General features: G+C 41.5%; 1 protein-coding gene across 1 annotated transcript in view; it reads right to left on the bottom strand.

Moving 5' to 3' along the window:
• The window catches only part of MEOX2 (mesenchyme homeobox 2), a gene marked incomplete at its 5' end in the record, with an annotated part of 52,705 nt that extends 37,423 nt beyond the window's left edge, over positions 1 to 15,282 (bottom strand). Inside the window, one exon of the mRNA XM_084279989.1 lies at positions 14,772 to 15,282. Coding sequence (XP_084136115.1) covers positions 14,772 to 15,282 — 511 coding nt within the window. The remainder of the gene's footprint in view (positions 1 to 14,771) is intronic.
• Between the last annotated feature and the right edge of the window lie 1,301 nt (positions 15,283 to 16,583).

Below are 16,583 nucleotides of genomic sequence, written 5' to 3'. Positions count from 1 at the left end.
ATCTGTGTATTTTCTGATTTGAATGAAAGAAAGCTGCTTCAAGAAGCACGTAAACAGAGATGGCAGGAAACATCTTTACTAATTTACATGAGCTAATTTAATAAAATATGGGGGACGGAAAGAAACATAGAGTCCATTTTCAGCTTTTCCTATACCTAAGGAGCATTCTTATTCATGTTCAATGTTTCTACAGCTTTATGATTCTTACACAACTATTTTCTATAAATTATTCTATGCTAAACAGCCATTATGCCAAAGTTACCTCTGACCTTCAGTTGTACAAAGAGAGTTCATTAAGAAAATAAAGTTGAATGATTTGGAATAAATGACTTGAAGTTAAGAACAAAGACTCATCTCCAAACTAACTTATCCTGTGTATAAGGATGCAGAATTGCCTTCTAAAGCTGGATGATGAAGGGAAGGGATAAATTACTTAGGACTGTAGTAGAGCGTGAGACAAGGTTCAAAAAAAGAAAGTTCGGAGTATTTTAAGATGAGTATCAGGCCAAAATTCCTGCAAGTGAGATTTATTACACCGTGGAGTCTGTTTCCTGAGACTGCTAATGAAGCCAAGCTATTTTTAAAGTCCAAATGAGCATTTAATAAATGAGTACCACAGTCACAAACCATATACATAACCTGTTTTGTCATATTGAATCGAAAGAAATCAACCCACACTCAAGCCTTTTAGTCATCACTACTTCATTCCATCTGTCACTCGTCTAATAAAAGAATATTAATATGGATTGCTGTTTGGTGGGGAGGTTCCTTTTTCCCTGTAAATAGGATTCCTCTAGGTAAATTATGTGTGACTTTTTCACTAAGGTTTCCTGTCTTTTCTTTTTTTTTTTTTTTAACTGTACTGTGTTTTATGTCTTTCCAATCATTCCTAGGTCTGCATAGCTAGACAGCAAGGTAATTAATTATCTTGTAATTAATACTCTCAGGAGGGTTGTTCAACCATCATCCACTGTACCATCTGACCATCATTCACATTCATTACACTGGGAATAATGGCATCACTAATAGGGACTGCAGAGTCTATAGTTCCTCTCCATTTTGGAACCCAAGAAAGCTTAACCTAGCAGTAAGTGGCATGCAGAAGAGAGGGGAACAATGGGGAAGAGAGGGCCAGCAGGGCCATTCTCTCCTCTTTGTGAAGGTTGGAAGTGAGGTGAGAAGGGTAGTGATAAAAGACAGTATGATTATGACACACACACAAAAAAAAAAGGTTTCAGCTATCAGTTTTGCAGCATTTCCTGAAGGGGAGCAGCCTCTTGATCCTTTTTAATATCCTTATTAGTCTCCAGTTCAAGAAGCGTGTGTGAGGACATGTTTAACTCCCATTGAAGTCAATGGTTCTTAAGCATATGCTCAAATTTTTTCACAAATCAGGACTTTAATCTGTTCCTTATGTACATTTAGGATTACAGAGAAGTCTTCTGTTTTTGAAGTTGCTGGAAACATCAGCTTGCTGATGGGAGGTGGGGGAAGGGAGTGGGACTCCATCACTTTCAGAAGTCTACAACTTTCTTGTTTAAATTTTTTTTCTAATTTTGACCAGAAAAGAATCTGTTCACAATCATTTTTTTTTAATTCTTCTCAAATACTCTCTATTAGATTATAATGTGTGCTGCAGAAATGTGAGTTACTGGCACAACACACTTCTAGGTTTACATTAGTTATAAAGTCACAAATACTAAGGTTAGCGTCTCATTCCTCTCTCTTTCCTCTATAAAGTTGATAGAACTTTTACCAAAACCTGAAGAGATTTATTCCTAGCAAGGGGAAAGAGGAGTTGAGACAAAAGCTGTAAAACTGTCTCCGTCCTACACTGCAAATGCACCTCACTTCTGGCATCTAGTGCTTTTGGCTATTTCAGTCCTGGAACAGAACCCTCCTCACTGAGCCTGAAGGTTGTGCCAAACTGTATGGTGATTTTTGTGATATGGAAAAAAGCCCACTGGAGACTAGCCGGAAAGCAGCCAATCTTGTGATCTGATCCTCATGTGAATTTATGTCTCCAGAGTTCAGATTTAATATCGTTTGTAATTTTACCATGCACTCTGTTTGCTGATATTACACTGGAAAACTCTAGATACTGAAAAAACCTGCAAAATTTCCACGCCCAAGCATTCTGAATGTACCACTCCTGTACCTTTTATTTTCTCTCCCTGCTTGCAGCCCCCTCATCCTCCCCAAACTTCTAAGAGACATTTAGAAATAAAATAACACAGTATAAACAAGTGCTGGTCTAGTCAAATCAAGTGACCTGACTATCCATGTCCTTAGCTGATGGTATTTTTGATTTGATACACATATGCACACGCACACAGGTACAAAATGTATGTCAATGTCTACTGTATCAACAAAAGGGAATCATACACCAAAAAAAAGTAAATCACTGTTTTCAAAATTATTCTTAGAGAAAACTTGAGTGAAAGGACAAATTGCCAATGCTATTTAAAGAGTTTATGGGGCCCTTCAAAATGAGACTTTACTTTCTTTGAAGCACATTCCTTCTGGCACAAGTAATTATTACCTAAAATCTTGGAATTAAAAGAGTACACTTTAAGAAAGTTAGTTTCTATTTTTTCACCCATTTGGCTTAGTTTCAGATACTCCCTTTTTACACAAGGCTCTGCTCAACACTGGGTATATCACTGGTATTAAATATCAACCATCAGCATTGTCATGTCTGGATCACACTTGGTTTCCGCTATAGCTGTTTACAGAATCTGCTCTGTGGTGCACACTCTTATGAAGCTAAAACCTTGAGAAGATAAGACAGAGCACATGAAACATCTTTTTTTAGTCCCCATCCCCCCTTACTCTCAGCCTTGCACTTTCCCTACACATCATAAATGCATAGAAGAGCTATGACTGACCTACAGTTACCAAAAGGAAGTTAACAGTAAAACGATGGTTGGTGGCCAATGGAATAATGGCAAAATATTGCTTCTGGAGTTTTTTGCATGTACGTGAGCTCTACAGAAGGCAGAGAAGACTGTGAATGGAAAAAGGAAGAAAACGCTTCAGACAGCACAGAGAAAGCATTGAGGTAGATAAGAAACACGATCCAAAATGCTGGCTGAGCAGCAGTTGGGCAACACTTTACAGGGAAATGTTTAACTCTGAGAGGATAAGCTGGAACCAGAAGAAGGATTCTAGGAAGGGAATTTGAAGTGGGTATGATTGAGATGTAAGATCATTTCTTCAGCTTTGGTTTTGTCAGGGTTAAAGGCAGGAGTCAAGAGAGGGCCAGGGCAAGAAAATAGGATTCAATTTCTGCTAAGCGGTGTAAAAGTCATTTGCAAAACAGTCCTAAAACACATTGAAGAGAGAGAAGATTGATAAAAGCAACTTGCAAACTCCAACGGAAAAATAAGATCTTCTAAACCATAGTTCTCACCCTGTTCAGAAACAGTAACCCACTGTCTCATACTGGGGAAACCAAGGACAAAGTTGATTTGCCCTAAAAAAAGGTATTTTGTGCTTACTCCAGGTCTCCTTGCATTTTTTTTTCTGTATCTATTTGTTCTTGACCTAGAAGGAAAGGAAACGCTGTCTGCTTTTATACAGAAACAGACCTTAACTGCCCAAAACTAGCTCCTAGGCTTTATGGCAGAGATATGCGAGATGTTAAATGACATGGAAGATAAGGTGCAAAGGCTGATTAGTGAGACCTTATTTATGTGTGCTATACATAAATATGTTCCCTGGACTTGCTTCGGTTCCAAAATTTTCAAAAATACTCTTCCAGAGGTATTTAGGGAGCCCATATCCCCTGCCAAATAACTTCTGAACTAGTAAGGCTCCATGCAGATTCATATGAACATCTCATGTAAGAGCAGTATTTCTTGCATTTCTAGCTCAGTGAGGTTTTCACCTCTGCTTTTTGCAATAAGACTCTGCTGATACATTAACAAGATCCTTTTAATTAATAGGCCAGCAATAACATGTTGCCAGACTCCACTATATGGGTAGCATCAAGCTTTCCACTTATCTCCATAATCAAGTCAACCATATGTTTCAAGATAAACATCTATGCAGCCTTTAGTCTGTGCGAGTGTGTGTGAATTAAGACCATCAATTAGCTGTGGAAACATGCTTGAAAAACACAAAGCAGGGCAGAGCCTCCATAAATAATATTTTTATGGTATCTACCCATATGTTGTGGAACTACAAACATTTCTTAGCTGCACACCATTGAGATGAAGGAATCAATGACAGAGTAGCAACCAGCATGACTGCTTAATTTTTTTCAACATTATCCTGTTAATTCCAAGACAATTACACACAGTAACCTAACCTTCAACAGGATTAGAGCATCAGTACACAGACTGGCAAAGTACTGAGTGACTTCTGGAGGAGGGAAGGAAACAGCTTTTCCAAAAACTTTGAAGGATTGGGTCATTCCATAAGCTGTATTTCACCAAACTTACTTCAAAACGGCTGGACGCATTTAGCCACTGTACTTGAAACACACCACCTCTATCCAAAAGAAGTGTTTGTTTGGGTGTCATGTCTGGCAAAGCTCTGGTGATATGTTTGCAAATACAAAAACATTAAATCTCTGATATTTCTCATGCCAGCAGACTGTAAACTCAATTGGCGCCTTCTCTGCATGTCTAAATTTCAGTTTGGAACAGTGAAATAAAGATAGCTTTATAGGGTTTGAATACTGTTAAGATTTCTGTACATACCCTCATTTTAAAGCAATAAAGACGTTTGCCTCATAAAGTTATAGCAATGTATTGAAGTGTAAAAAGCAAAGGGGTCAGAATGATCTGGGGGAAAAAAAAAATTAAAATGCAAAGCTAAACCAAAGCTACAGGAAAGTTTGGCAGCGCATTTCTTCATAATGTAAACCAATCTGAAATATTTCCACCCTCATCTCCAGCTTTTTCTCCTGCGTGTATTCACTTTTTTTTTTAATTTATAATTTAAGTTGTTCTATTTACTACCTTTAATAATAATACATTGTTTCATAAAAACAATAATACAGGCAGAAGTCACTCTCTTTACCTGTTAGAAAATCCAGAAAGTGGCAATAACAGAAGGAAATATAATCTTGCAAATTCAAAACACCTTATGGACAACTGCTAATGAAGCCTTCTATTTTTATCTGACTCTACTCCACTGAACCATAACTGTTTCACCTTGTATTGCCTAATAGACTAACATTAACTAACGGCACTGTTCTACTTAGCAGATCGCCGGCGGTTCTTAAGATACTGTAGGATAACATCTAATGGAAATCTGATTAAGGTAAAGGCTGGGTGGTTTTTGTTTTGCAACGAACAAAAAGTGTTCATTCTGCAAGGATAAATGGAAACTGAAGGGATATACAGGCTTACACTCCTTCAGCATGGACTTGTGTAAAAAAGGAAGCGAGGGAGGGAGAAGGAGCTGGGAAGGGAGACCATTAGTGCACATTGTTCTAATGTCCTCAGGAACGCAAAGACTTAACACACAGCTGTGGATTGAGGTCATTGTGGTACTCCCAAAACAAGAATATAGAAAGAAAAAATAAAAGACAAAAGGAGCTTAATACTACTCTGTCACTTTTGAGTCGACCGCATCAGTAATTCCAAAATGCAAAGGACTTGTAACGTTCTCAGTTCTCCCTAAGCCGTGCGTAAGGTGAGTATGACTTGCGGACTTTTACTAGGTTTTAAAGTCTAATTCAAAAAATATCAATTCAAAAGGAGTGACCATGCCTTAGCCCCTATTAGATTTCATATTCCTTCAGGCAGAAAATACTGTCTGGCAACCTAAGCACAAAGTTTCATGAGGCATCTTCAAGCACTTGACATCATTGTAGTCTCTCAGGCTTCCATTTACATCATTTTTACCAGCTTAGTTTAGCATACCAAAGCCTTGCAAAATATACCACTGTATAGTTCATCAACACATCTGACTTCAGTTCCTTTTCCTTCACCGAAACAACTGATATTTTATTGAATTTAGGAGACATCTAATCACTGTTCCTACTGTTTTTATGGTAATAAGCACTTTTTAACCAGTAGGTATTTCTTGTCCACATATCCTATGAGAATGAGCCCTATAGCATTCTGATATTCTGCATCAGCTGGAAGAAAATTAAAGGCTTGAAAAGCTACTGAGACCCGGGTGCCTGAGGAGTATCACCCACCCTGTAAAAACGCCCCCTTCTAAAGAAGGCCCCCAGCACACTCGGGGTGGATTGCACACTTCCAGAATAAGCCATTTTCTGCTTGGCAGGTACAAAACCCCGATGTTCACTCAGTGCTCTTTAGAGCTATATTGTCAGTCCACATATGTCTGACAGATTTTTTTAGTATCTATTTTTAGAGGACCAAAGTGGGAAACAGTTTTTTCCGCTTGGTAAATTTAAGTGACTAATACCCCCAATTCACAAAAATGTGTAAACATACACTTAACTTCAAGTGTGTTCATATCAAAGTAATAGGACTACTTCTGCTGTGAGATCCTGGCTCCACTCTGTAGTTACTTTTGATTTCGGCACACTCAAGACTGCATTCATCTCCCAACATCCAAAATTAAATGTATACTAGCATCATCGTAGGATTACAGTCTAAGAATTAAAACTCACAATGGTGGCAGAGGCTACTAAAATGCATCTAATGCAGTTTATGTAAGGCAGCATTTGTTCAGTCTTACTTGCTAAAAATAATAAAAAAAAAGCTATTAGAGATCTGAGAGAATGTAGAAGGAAGAAGGACTTTTAAAAGCATTCAGTAATCTGTTTCAGTTTTAGTTTTTCATATCCTATTTGCTATAAAATAATGTTCAATCAACCAGTTTTTCTCTAGCCCAAGAAGCAGCTTCATAAAAAAAATTTAAAAAAAGAAGCAAAAGAAAGAAAGAAAGAAAAAAAAAGATTACTTGGCTTCCAGTTAGGGTTTCATAATCCACTGGATTTTATTGGTTTAGTAGAACTATGCTCTTCCATCATAAATGAAAGATTTGACTCATTCCTTTGAGACTTGTTTCTTCTGTGTTTGGTCAATTATTTTGTTTCATTTGTTGAAAAGAAAGATAAAAGGAAACATAGGTTCAAGTACAAAATAACTTCTCTTTCAAATAACCGTTAAGTTTTCATGCATGTATCCTTCTATTAAAGTATTTTAAGAGCCCCCTTTCCCACTAACTGCAAGGTTTATTCAGCAGAGGTAATTTTCAATACAAAGTTCAGACTCCTTTTTCTTTTTTCCTTTGTATTGAGCAAGAAGCTCCAGTGATTTTGAACTACGTAGTATTGAATGATTGCATTAAGCAATTTCCAAATTCCAATTTCCAAAGGTGATTTCTGATTTTTCTTTCAATGTATAATCGTATGCCTATGTAGTAACATACACAACTCCCAGTCAAGTAACCTAGCTCCAAAACTATTTGCAAAATCAAATTCCATATGGAAAATAAACTCACATTCTGCATAGGAGATGTGTTACGGTGTTCTGTAAATCCAAGATCTCAAAATGAACAATATCCTCCCTAATCTAATATTACACCTTTAATATCACTGATGTTAACAAGTAGTATCTTGACAGTCTAAGTTGTCTATTTATGTTTAGTAGAAGACTTCAGAAGCACCTTCTCATGTATTACAGTGAACTGTTTACTACTATGTCCCATTATATTAATGTTTTACCCACTTTACAGTTCTGCAACTCTGCCCTAGTGACATTACAAATATATATATATATATATATATATATATAAAAAAGCAACATAGAATTTAAATTTTTGTCTATTAAAATATTACTTTTAATGGATAGAGTTTAGGTAAACTTATCAAAGGGCGGAGATTTTGAAATATGTAAACGAATAACAAGGACAACAAACGCTAGAAAACTAAGACTGATGGCAGCAGTGTTTCTTTAAACAAGCATTCCTTTGCTGTGTTTGCCGCTGGAAGCACACAAGACAGCGCATCACAGAAAGCATAAGCACTAGCACGGCTAACTGGTCTATCTCCTTCTCCCAAGCTAAGCTACATTCATAGTAAAACCGTACGGCCTCAAATCGGGTGCTACCAAAAAATTAGTGGTAGTTTTGTCATCTGAGTGTCCAGCTGAAACTTCCCTTAGCACGTATGCTTACAAACCACTTATTTCAATAACTTTTTTAATGATTTAGTGATACCTAAAATGCATAATAGACTGGACTGTGTGCATCCAACACAATTACATCTTTGAATTCAAACTTTCATGAAATACAAAAGAAAGGCAGCTATCCAGTCCTCAAAGACCCCGGGACACTCACCCCAGAAGTCAAGTGACTTCTTGCTGTGCACACCTATGAAACGACATAAGCTCATGCTGGAAAAGGTGATGCCATTGCCCTGCTGAGTAGCGGCAGGAAGGTTTGGGTTTTTTCTGCGGGGTAGTTCACCATCTTCCTCTTACCCTGCCACCAGCAATACTTGAGAAATGGTGGTGCAGATCTGTAAGTCTTTAAAGCTTACTATAAAAAGCAAGCGCACACACACACATACACACACACAAAGCTTTTCATTAAACAAAAGTCTGCAGTATTTTACAAATCGAATGGAAGCACTGGTTACTGCCAACGTACCGGTTGGGAAAACAGATATAAGAGAATAGGGCATAGGCCCGAGACGAATCATAAGGCCGGGTTCAGTGCCCAGCTGTGCACTGATGTAATGAAGTAGCCTCAAGCACTGTTTATCAAACTTCTCTAACACCACGCCATTTTAGTTAGAAACCTTATTAACGACATATGCAAGTATTTATATTTTAAAAATATGACTTTCCTTTCACATCCTTTCAAGTTGCATTCTTGAGTGTATTAGAACAAGGACACAGGATAACACAGCAAAAATAAGGATTCAACCCAACCCCGCTGTGACTATATTGAGCTGATGGATTTAGATGGATTTAAACTTTGCTCATTCTAGCAGATGAAACCAGATTTATTTTGCTTCCTTTCCAGAGACTAGCTAAACTGCTTAGTAGAATACATTTTGCTCCTGAAAGCAACATGCTACAGCGCCCATGTAACATTGTGTTTGTTGAAAGCAATAGTCCAGTGAGCAACATCAGATTAGCAGGCAGCGGCAAAGATAATGTCACCTTCCTTTTGAATTTCAAGACATGGAGCTCAGTCCCACTCTTGAGGACTTCAAAGATACGGCAAACTGAATCATGACATCACTGAAGAACGAGTATTTCCAAACAGCAAATTATATGCAGATTAACAGGCTCAATTTAAAAAGCACTTATTAAATCATTAGCATGTCTAAAAAGGGCAATGTCTGACAAAAAAATCTGGAACCTGATGACTTACTGTGCAAAATACTAGAAAACTTAAGCTAGATATGTTAGGATAAATTTTATCCTAGGATGTTAACAACAAAGACATTAAAAGTCTATTTTTAGATATATAATGCTGAATTTGCAATGCCCAACAAGACGATCTTTGTATTTTATCGATAAATATCTGCAAGAATTAGAGAGCATTTTTCTTTCCTTACCATGCAACAGCACTTTAAAAACCCTGAAAGGTAGCTACAACCGTGATTTTTGAAACATTTTAGTGACATTTTCTCGAGATATTGACAGAATGTTTGTATCTTTGACCCACATCTGTCCACATCTCCTTCTGCATTTGGTTCTAGCACCATGCTTTTTACTCATCCAGATCCCTCGGTAACTTTGCTTTGAAGACTGGGATCCTTGATAAGTGGTTAATACTAAATGATAAAAGAATAACAAGCGATTACATTTCTGTGCCAAAAATTTAAAACAGGGTGACAGAATTGAGTTCCAATGGCTTAAAAAAAAAATCCTTGAGCACTTCAGTATTTCCACCAGAGTCAACAGATCTTCTCACAAAGACATTTGTGTGCCAGTAATCACCTGGATTGGGACCCCAAAGTTACTAAAAGGGGAGAGGGGGGTGTAAATCCTATTGAATAATACATATAAACAGACAGAAATACCTAATTAGAGGCTGTATGTATCTGTTCACACAAAATTACTCTTTGGTTTGGGGCAAAGATTTCTGAGAAAGTACCAGTAAAATAGTACTCTAAAATTTTACAGTCCTAGAAAAGTTCGTGATTAAATTTCCTGAGAGCAAAAGTGAATGCATTGCAAAATTTCATCTATTAAACAATCGAGCAAGTAGCCCACTAGGTAGCCCAACATTTTCTAAGCAATCAGCCTTAAAAGTTTTCTCCTAAAACTGTGATTATTGGATTTTGAACTTGTTTCATTTATGCAACTGGGGATAAGGGATATTGTCTGTTTGTTGTTTGTTTGGGGTTTTTTAATGGTAAGCAATGCTTTAGTGCTGGGTATCAAACAAATTTACTCTTTCCAGAAAAACTATGTTTTATTAGGTATTCTTTCTTGCTTCCGTTTACAACCATGCTGAAAAGCACAGACATATTGATGAATCAGTTGCACAGTTCTTTTTGACTACAGGAGTGCAGCTCATTTTTCTTACTGATGTGTTTCAGAAACCAATCAGAAGTCCTCAAAACCCATGATTTCACAGTATTTATGATCATTTATCAAAATGTCCTGCTTTTTAGAGACCATTTCAAACAAGTACATATGATTTATGATATTTAGATGTGTTTAAAATAAATTCCCTGGAGATACAACGTTTTACTGCTTGCATGTTGAGAATAGGTAAGTTATAAAAGATGTTGAAACACTGGAAAAAGAGAGTATTATTTTCTTTTCATGTGATTTGTCAATGAACAATACCGAGCACAGCAGCTATTGAAACACTGGATTCCTGAAATGTCGTTGTAGGTTTAGCAGCAGTGTTTCTATATGATACTATTTTAAATACAGTGAAAAAAATATGAATAATTACCTGATAGACTTCACTTGGAAATCTGCATAAACACATTTTTCCATGTCAAATTAAAAAAAAAAAAAAAAGGGCTTCTCATGACTGAACGCATGTGTTTAATTACATTAGACTTTAACTGGAATCAAATTAACTTAAAGCACATATTTCTTTATTGTAATTAAATGTTTGAATAATAGTAGTGCTTAGAAGTGCTCCTTCCACAGTACTCAGCCATCCCCTAATCTTTTCAGTGTAGTTCTGCTTATTTTAATTCTTTTTGCCATAACATTTTTGCCTTCCTTAAGGCTACCAGAATCACTTTCTTTTTGCATTTCTCAGTAAAACTCAATTACACTGTTGATATAGACTTTCATATGCTTTCTCCCTGACTGAAGTTTTAAAACTTGGGCCTGAGTAAGCCAACCTAGACAATCGCGGTAGTAATTTTGCATTTGATGTGTTCTGCATCGTCTGAGAATCAAAACCTACTCGATAAAAACCAGAAAGAAAATGGCCTCAAAAGTCACTGTCAAGTAATGAGGAGGCATTAAAAAAATCTAAAATATTCCATACAGAACAACTCGTACCACAAAGCAACAAAGCACTCCAAGAATATGTTTTTTATACACTCAGCATGGTTTTCATCCGCACCTCATTAGCACACAGATAATTCTGACCATTAGTGTGCTTTAAAATAAGCAAATTTAGTTGCAAACCTATCCTCAAGTTTAGTATTGGCCTTTTACTCCTACATCCTTGACATACGCAGAGCTGGGTTACAAAGGCAAGGATACAGATGCTATTATTCACTGCAAAATGTTAACATCTAAAGATTTGTGTGCATCACTCCTCAACTGAAACACAAGTTTACTGACCCACTTCTGGGCCTACGCAGGTTGAAAGGAATGTTCTGAAGATAATGAGAGAGCGACTGCAAAACCTGGAGACACTGACAGCTGTAGCATGCAGGAGGCGATGACTAAGTTAGCAGCATTTCCCCGTCCTTTACAACAAGAACAGTTGACAATTTCACCCTGTTCTGTAGCAGCCTATTCAATATCTTCAAAGGGAACTTCCCAAACTGCTTAAAACCTGGGTTAGGGCAAAAGAAAACTTTAAGTAAGGCAGGGTAAAACTACCACAAAAGCACACTTCACCTTACTTTCTCAAACCCAAACAGAAGGGCAACTGAGCACAGCACAAATATTTCTATCCTCTCGTTCCCCCTGTAAGATGTGAATTCCAGCGAAAAAGAGCAAGCACGCGGACAAACACAGAGTCCATCATCCAAAATTTTGTTCACCCTCTGGATTTTTGTTTATAATTTTAAAAATCACACTCCCACCATCATAACAAACAAGCAAAATGCTGTGTCTCTGCTGGTAAATTTTCAGAGTATCTGTGTGGCTGAATAATAGTTACTAGTTTGGGAGATAAAGGGTACAGGGTATCTCCAGGTTTTACTTTCTTCAAACTCAGTTTTGTGAGTCAACGTTCCTGATCTTAAACCTTGAGGAATGAAAGCAAAGTAGTGCAAGAAAAGGGTAGCCTAAGGTTAATTCAGCTCCAAAATGTGGAACAGATTCCGTGCTCAAGAAAACACTGCACATTCTGTGGCTTTAAGTGATATGCTTAAGGAGAGGAAATACAACTGTAAATAAGCAAGAGCATTAATAATTGTCTCAGAACGCTGGCACTGAAACTTAAACAGTCCCTCTTCACTTCTTAGTTATTTACTATTAGGATTTTATACAAATGCCTATTGAAGTAGTTCCAAGTGTGATGAATATGCCTCCAGAAAGTGGGGAAGACAAGGATGAAATTCTTTCAAGTATGGTATTTTGTTTAAAAGAAGAGATGATTTTCAATCAAATGAGGGGCAATTATGGATGACAGATATAGAAACGCGGCGACTTAAAAATAGTTCTTGCTGCCATACATTAGGAGGGCAGTAAATATCTAGTATGAGAGTTCAGGATTAATAAAGGGGTGGGGTTAAATGTTCAGTCCAGAACTCGGGCTTTTCCTGAAGAAAAACCAAAGACACAGCAGCTACTCAGTTGTACTGAAAAGATGCCGATTTTCAATTCGAGAGATTCACAATTGTGTGAACGGACATAGTGTGTTTCTCTTAGGGGAAGGGAGGAGGAAATAGTTACCTGCCTTGATCTTCAGAAAGTCTTAGAAAGTGAGGTTTGGAGTACAGCGCAAGATAAGCATAACCATGGCTTAAAGGCTCGAACCCTTGTCCACTAAATCCAATGGAAAGCTCCACTCACTTGAGGGTAAGGTTTGTGACATTCCCCAAAGGTTTTGGGAGTTGGATTTTTTTTGTTTGCAGTACAAAATGAAATAAACAGAAAGCAATACAGATACTTCCCTGATAGTGAAAGGGACCGATTTCCTTTTTCCCTTCAGCTTTAAATAGATTGACAAATATAATACATCCTTGCGCTGACAGGCATCCAGTTATTTTCCCAGTAGAAATGGGGACTCGAATTTTAGTATTACTCATACACCTCTTGAAATCTGAGAATTCCTTTTCTCTCATAAAATGCAATGAAGATGCAACAATAGGTTTTGCCACCAGTATGTTAACTAAATGTGACTTTTAATCTTAGGAGAGCGTTCAGCCTGTCTACCAGCTAAGTAAGACGAGGTTCAGTTAAACCCACTCTGAATTACTGTAGAATAACGTAATGGACAATGAGGAAAATGATGGTATCCTTGAGGGTTATTTTTTAAAATAGCTTCTGTTGTTTACCACTTTACCAAGCTTACAACATTTCCAGTGAAAGAGGTCACGGTTTCAGTTGTGAGCTTCATAAAGATCTGGAAAAGCCTTTCACTTTCTCTTCCTCGATAACAATTTGCTACGCCTGCTCCTGAGTTTTCAGACTGTTGAGCCCTCTCTTTTTCCAGCAGCTCCTGCCTGTCTCAGTGTATTTCTGATGACCCTCTGGTTTATGCACGCTCTAACGGAAGTGCCATCAGTCGCGTAGCCTTCAGCCTTCGCCGAGTGGCTTTTGTCAGACTGGGACTTTGACAGGCTTCGTGTTTTTAAAAAGCAGAGATTATGTCAAGGGTTTTTTTGCACGCTCAGCGATGCCAAATCATCGCCCTGTAATGTCTGCAAGCCTACGTGTGCTTATGTTCGTCTTTAAGCAAGAATTGCAGTGATATTAAAAGTCAGACAGCTCCTTCCTTCCCTCCACCCCCGCCAACAGCAGATTGAAGTGAAGCAGCTTTCGAAAACTCCCGATCCCCCTTTTGCTTTATGGGCTCCAAATCTTGCCCCTTTCACGCCGAGTATTTGATGCAGGCGCACCCAGATCCTACAGGGCAGCGAAGCACCATCCCCTCTCCCGAATCCCCACGTCCAAGGCAGAGTTTCCAAGCGTTGTGCAATCGCCTCGGCACCGCAGTCAGCTCCGCGGTGAAGGGGCGGAGGGGACGGAGCGCGCTATATTCTGAATTTTGAAGCAGAGGTGGCGTACCGGGCAGGGGGGAGGGGGGCGCGGGACCAGATGCTAATATCCTCACCAAAACTACACACGTTTCTCTCCTTGACTGTAGGAAACTCTCCCCCCACCACCGCCACCACCTTGATTTCATGCTCTATCACGTGCTGGATTTTTCCTTTTTATTCCTCTCTTCCACCACCACTGCCCCCCACCCCCCACCCCGGTCCACAGACATAATAAACTTGCTTTGAAGACAGAGATCCCGAGAGCGCGTCCGAGGGAAGGAGCGACCCGGCAGCCCGGTGCCAGCGGACGCCGAGAACACCGCGGTGGCCGGGAGCCGGCCGGGCCGGGGCCAGCCGAGCCGGGCCAGCACCGCGGCGGGGGGGCACCCGCGGCCCGGCAGCGCCGCTTCCCCCGGCACCCTCCGCCCGGGGGTCCCGCCCCGCAGGGGAAAGCGTGAGCCGTTACCTGAGCTGTCGCTTTTCCTTTTGCCGGACCTCTTCTCTGTTTCCACCGGGGACAGAGCCTGCCTGCCATAGTCCCCTGGCGCACACGCTGCCCCCGTGGGGGTGTTAGTGCCCAGGCTGGAAGAGTTTGAACACAGGACGGGGGGGTTGCTGCCCAGCTCCGGGGGTCCTCCTGAGTCGGGCTGAAGGCAGAGGCTGTGCCTGGCTGCGGCGGGAGGAGACGACATCTGAGGAATGTGCCAGTTCGTCTGCAAAGCCTGGTGCTGCTGTTGCTGGTGGTGGTGGTGGTGGTGATGGTGATGGTGGTGGTGCCCCCTATGATGCTGGCTGGCAAACATGCCCTCCTCATTGGGGTATCCCGCTATTATGCAAGAGGAAGAAGAAGAAGACAGATCAGGGTAGGACATGTGGTCAGATCTTCCATGCAAGGCAAGAGAAGACTGGGAGAAAGGGTGCAAGCTCTGCGCAGTGGCATGGGGGCTGCGCAGGCAGCCAAAGAGTGTGTGATCCATGGCATGCAAGTCTCAGGTTCCAAGCAGGAGAGTTTAGGAAAGATCCAACTTCACCACCCTTTGTCAACTTTCACTGTAAACAGATCGGGCTTGGGAATTTTTTTTTCCAAAACGGCAACGACAGACTTTGCAGCAGGCAGCTGAGCTCAGATAATCCAGGTCTTTAGCCCTAGTGGCCAGTCTCCGCTGCATAAACACTCGGACCTAGATGAGCCTTTCTCAGAGCTGCTCAGATGTCAAGAAGTGGGAGAGGTTGAAGCCAATAGAAGGTGGTCCCAGAGAACTGCTTGAAGGGGGAAACAGCTCCGAGAGGTTATAAATACAGTAGTGTGTAATGTGAGCTGGGGGCTGGCTTAGCAACACAGCACTGACCACATGCAAACTCCCTCCAAAACGCCAGCGCCGTCCCCGCGCCGAGCCGCTCCGTCAGCGGGCGGCAGCGCTGCGCGCCCGCGCCCCGGGCGCCCGCGGCAGCAGGGGGGGGCTGGGGGGGAAGGAAGGGGGTGGCTCCGCGGGGGCGCAGCCCGCCTCTCCCTGCCCCCGGGCGGGTCGCGGTGAGCACGCCTCCCCGCCGCGACGCCCGGCGGGGCTGCCCCGGGGTCGACGAGGCCGCCCGCGCACCCCCTCCCCTCCTCCCCGGGAGGATCGGCGGGGGGAGGGAGGGCGGGGGGCGGCGATGTCCCCGCAGTCGCGCAGCGCCCGAAGGGTCATTACGGCCCCGTCGGGGCTGGCGGGGCCGCTCGGGGTGCCACCGCCCCCCGGGAAGCGGGCAGGGGAGCGTAGTACAGAATACAAGCGTGAAGCGAAATCCGCGGGCTTTACTCGGGGGGCCACCACCGCCCCATTCTCACGGGGGGACGAAGGGCGCTTGGCAGCCCCTCACCTGCGCGCCCAGGTGGGAGGACACAGCGCGGCCCAGCGCGCAGGCGGACGGGGCGGTGTGCGGGGCTGAGCGGGCCGGGGCCGGCCGCCTCCATTCCCTGCGCCCAGGAGCGCGGTGCTGCCGCGGGTGCGGGGCATTCATCCGCTCCCCCCGCACCCCACTCCTAGGCTCCCGGGATGAGCCGGAGCGCTGGCCCGGCTGCCCGCCCGCACCGCACGCTGTCCCGCCAGCATCAGGGAGCTGGTTCTGCAACGAAACCACCGGCGCTCACTGGGCAATCACATCTGGCCGGGGAAAGACCAATTTCCCTTCTTGCCCCCTACCCCTTCAATACAAGAATTCGCATAATTTTTATTCCTTGTGTCTTCATCTTCCTCGTTGTGTCTTTAGTGGCTCAAAAGGGACAACCAGGAGAGTC

This window comes from Gallinula chloropus, assembly GCF_964237585.1.
Source record: "Gallinula chloropus genome assembly, chromosome: 2".
NCBI classification, from domain to species: Eukaryota; Metazoa; Chordata; class Aves; order Gruiformes; family Rallidae; genus Gallinula; species Gallinula chloropus.
This window is presented reverse-complemented; position numbering and strand designations above follow the sequence as displayed.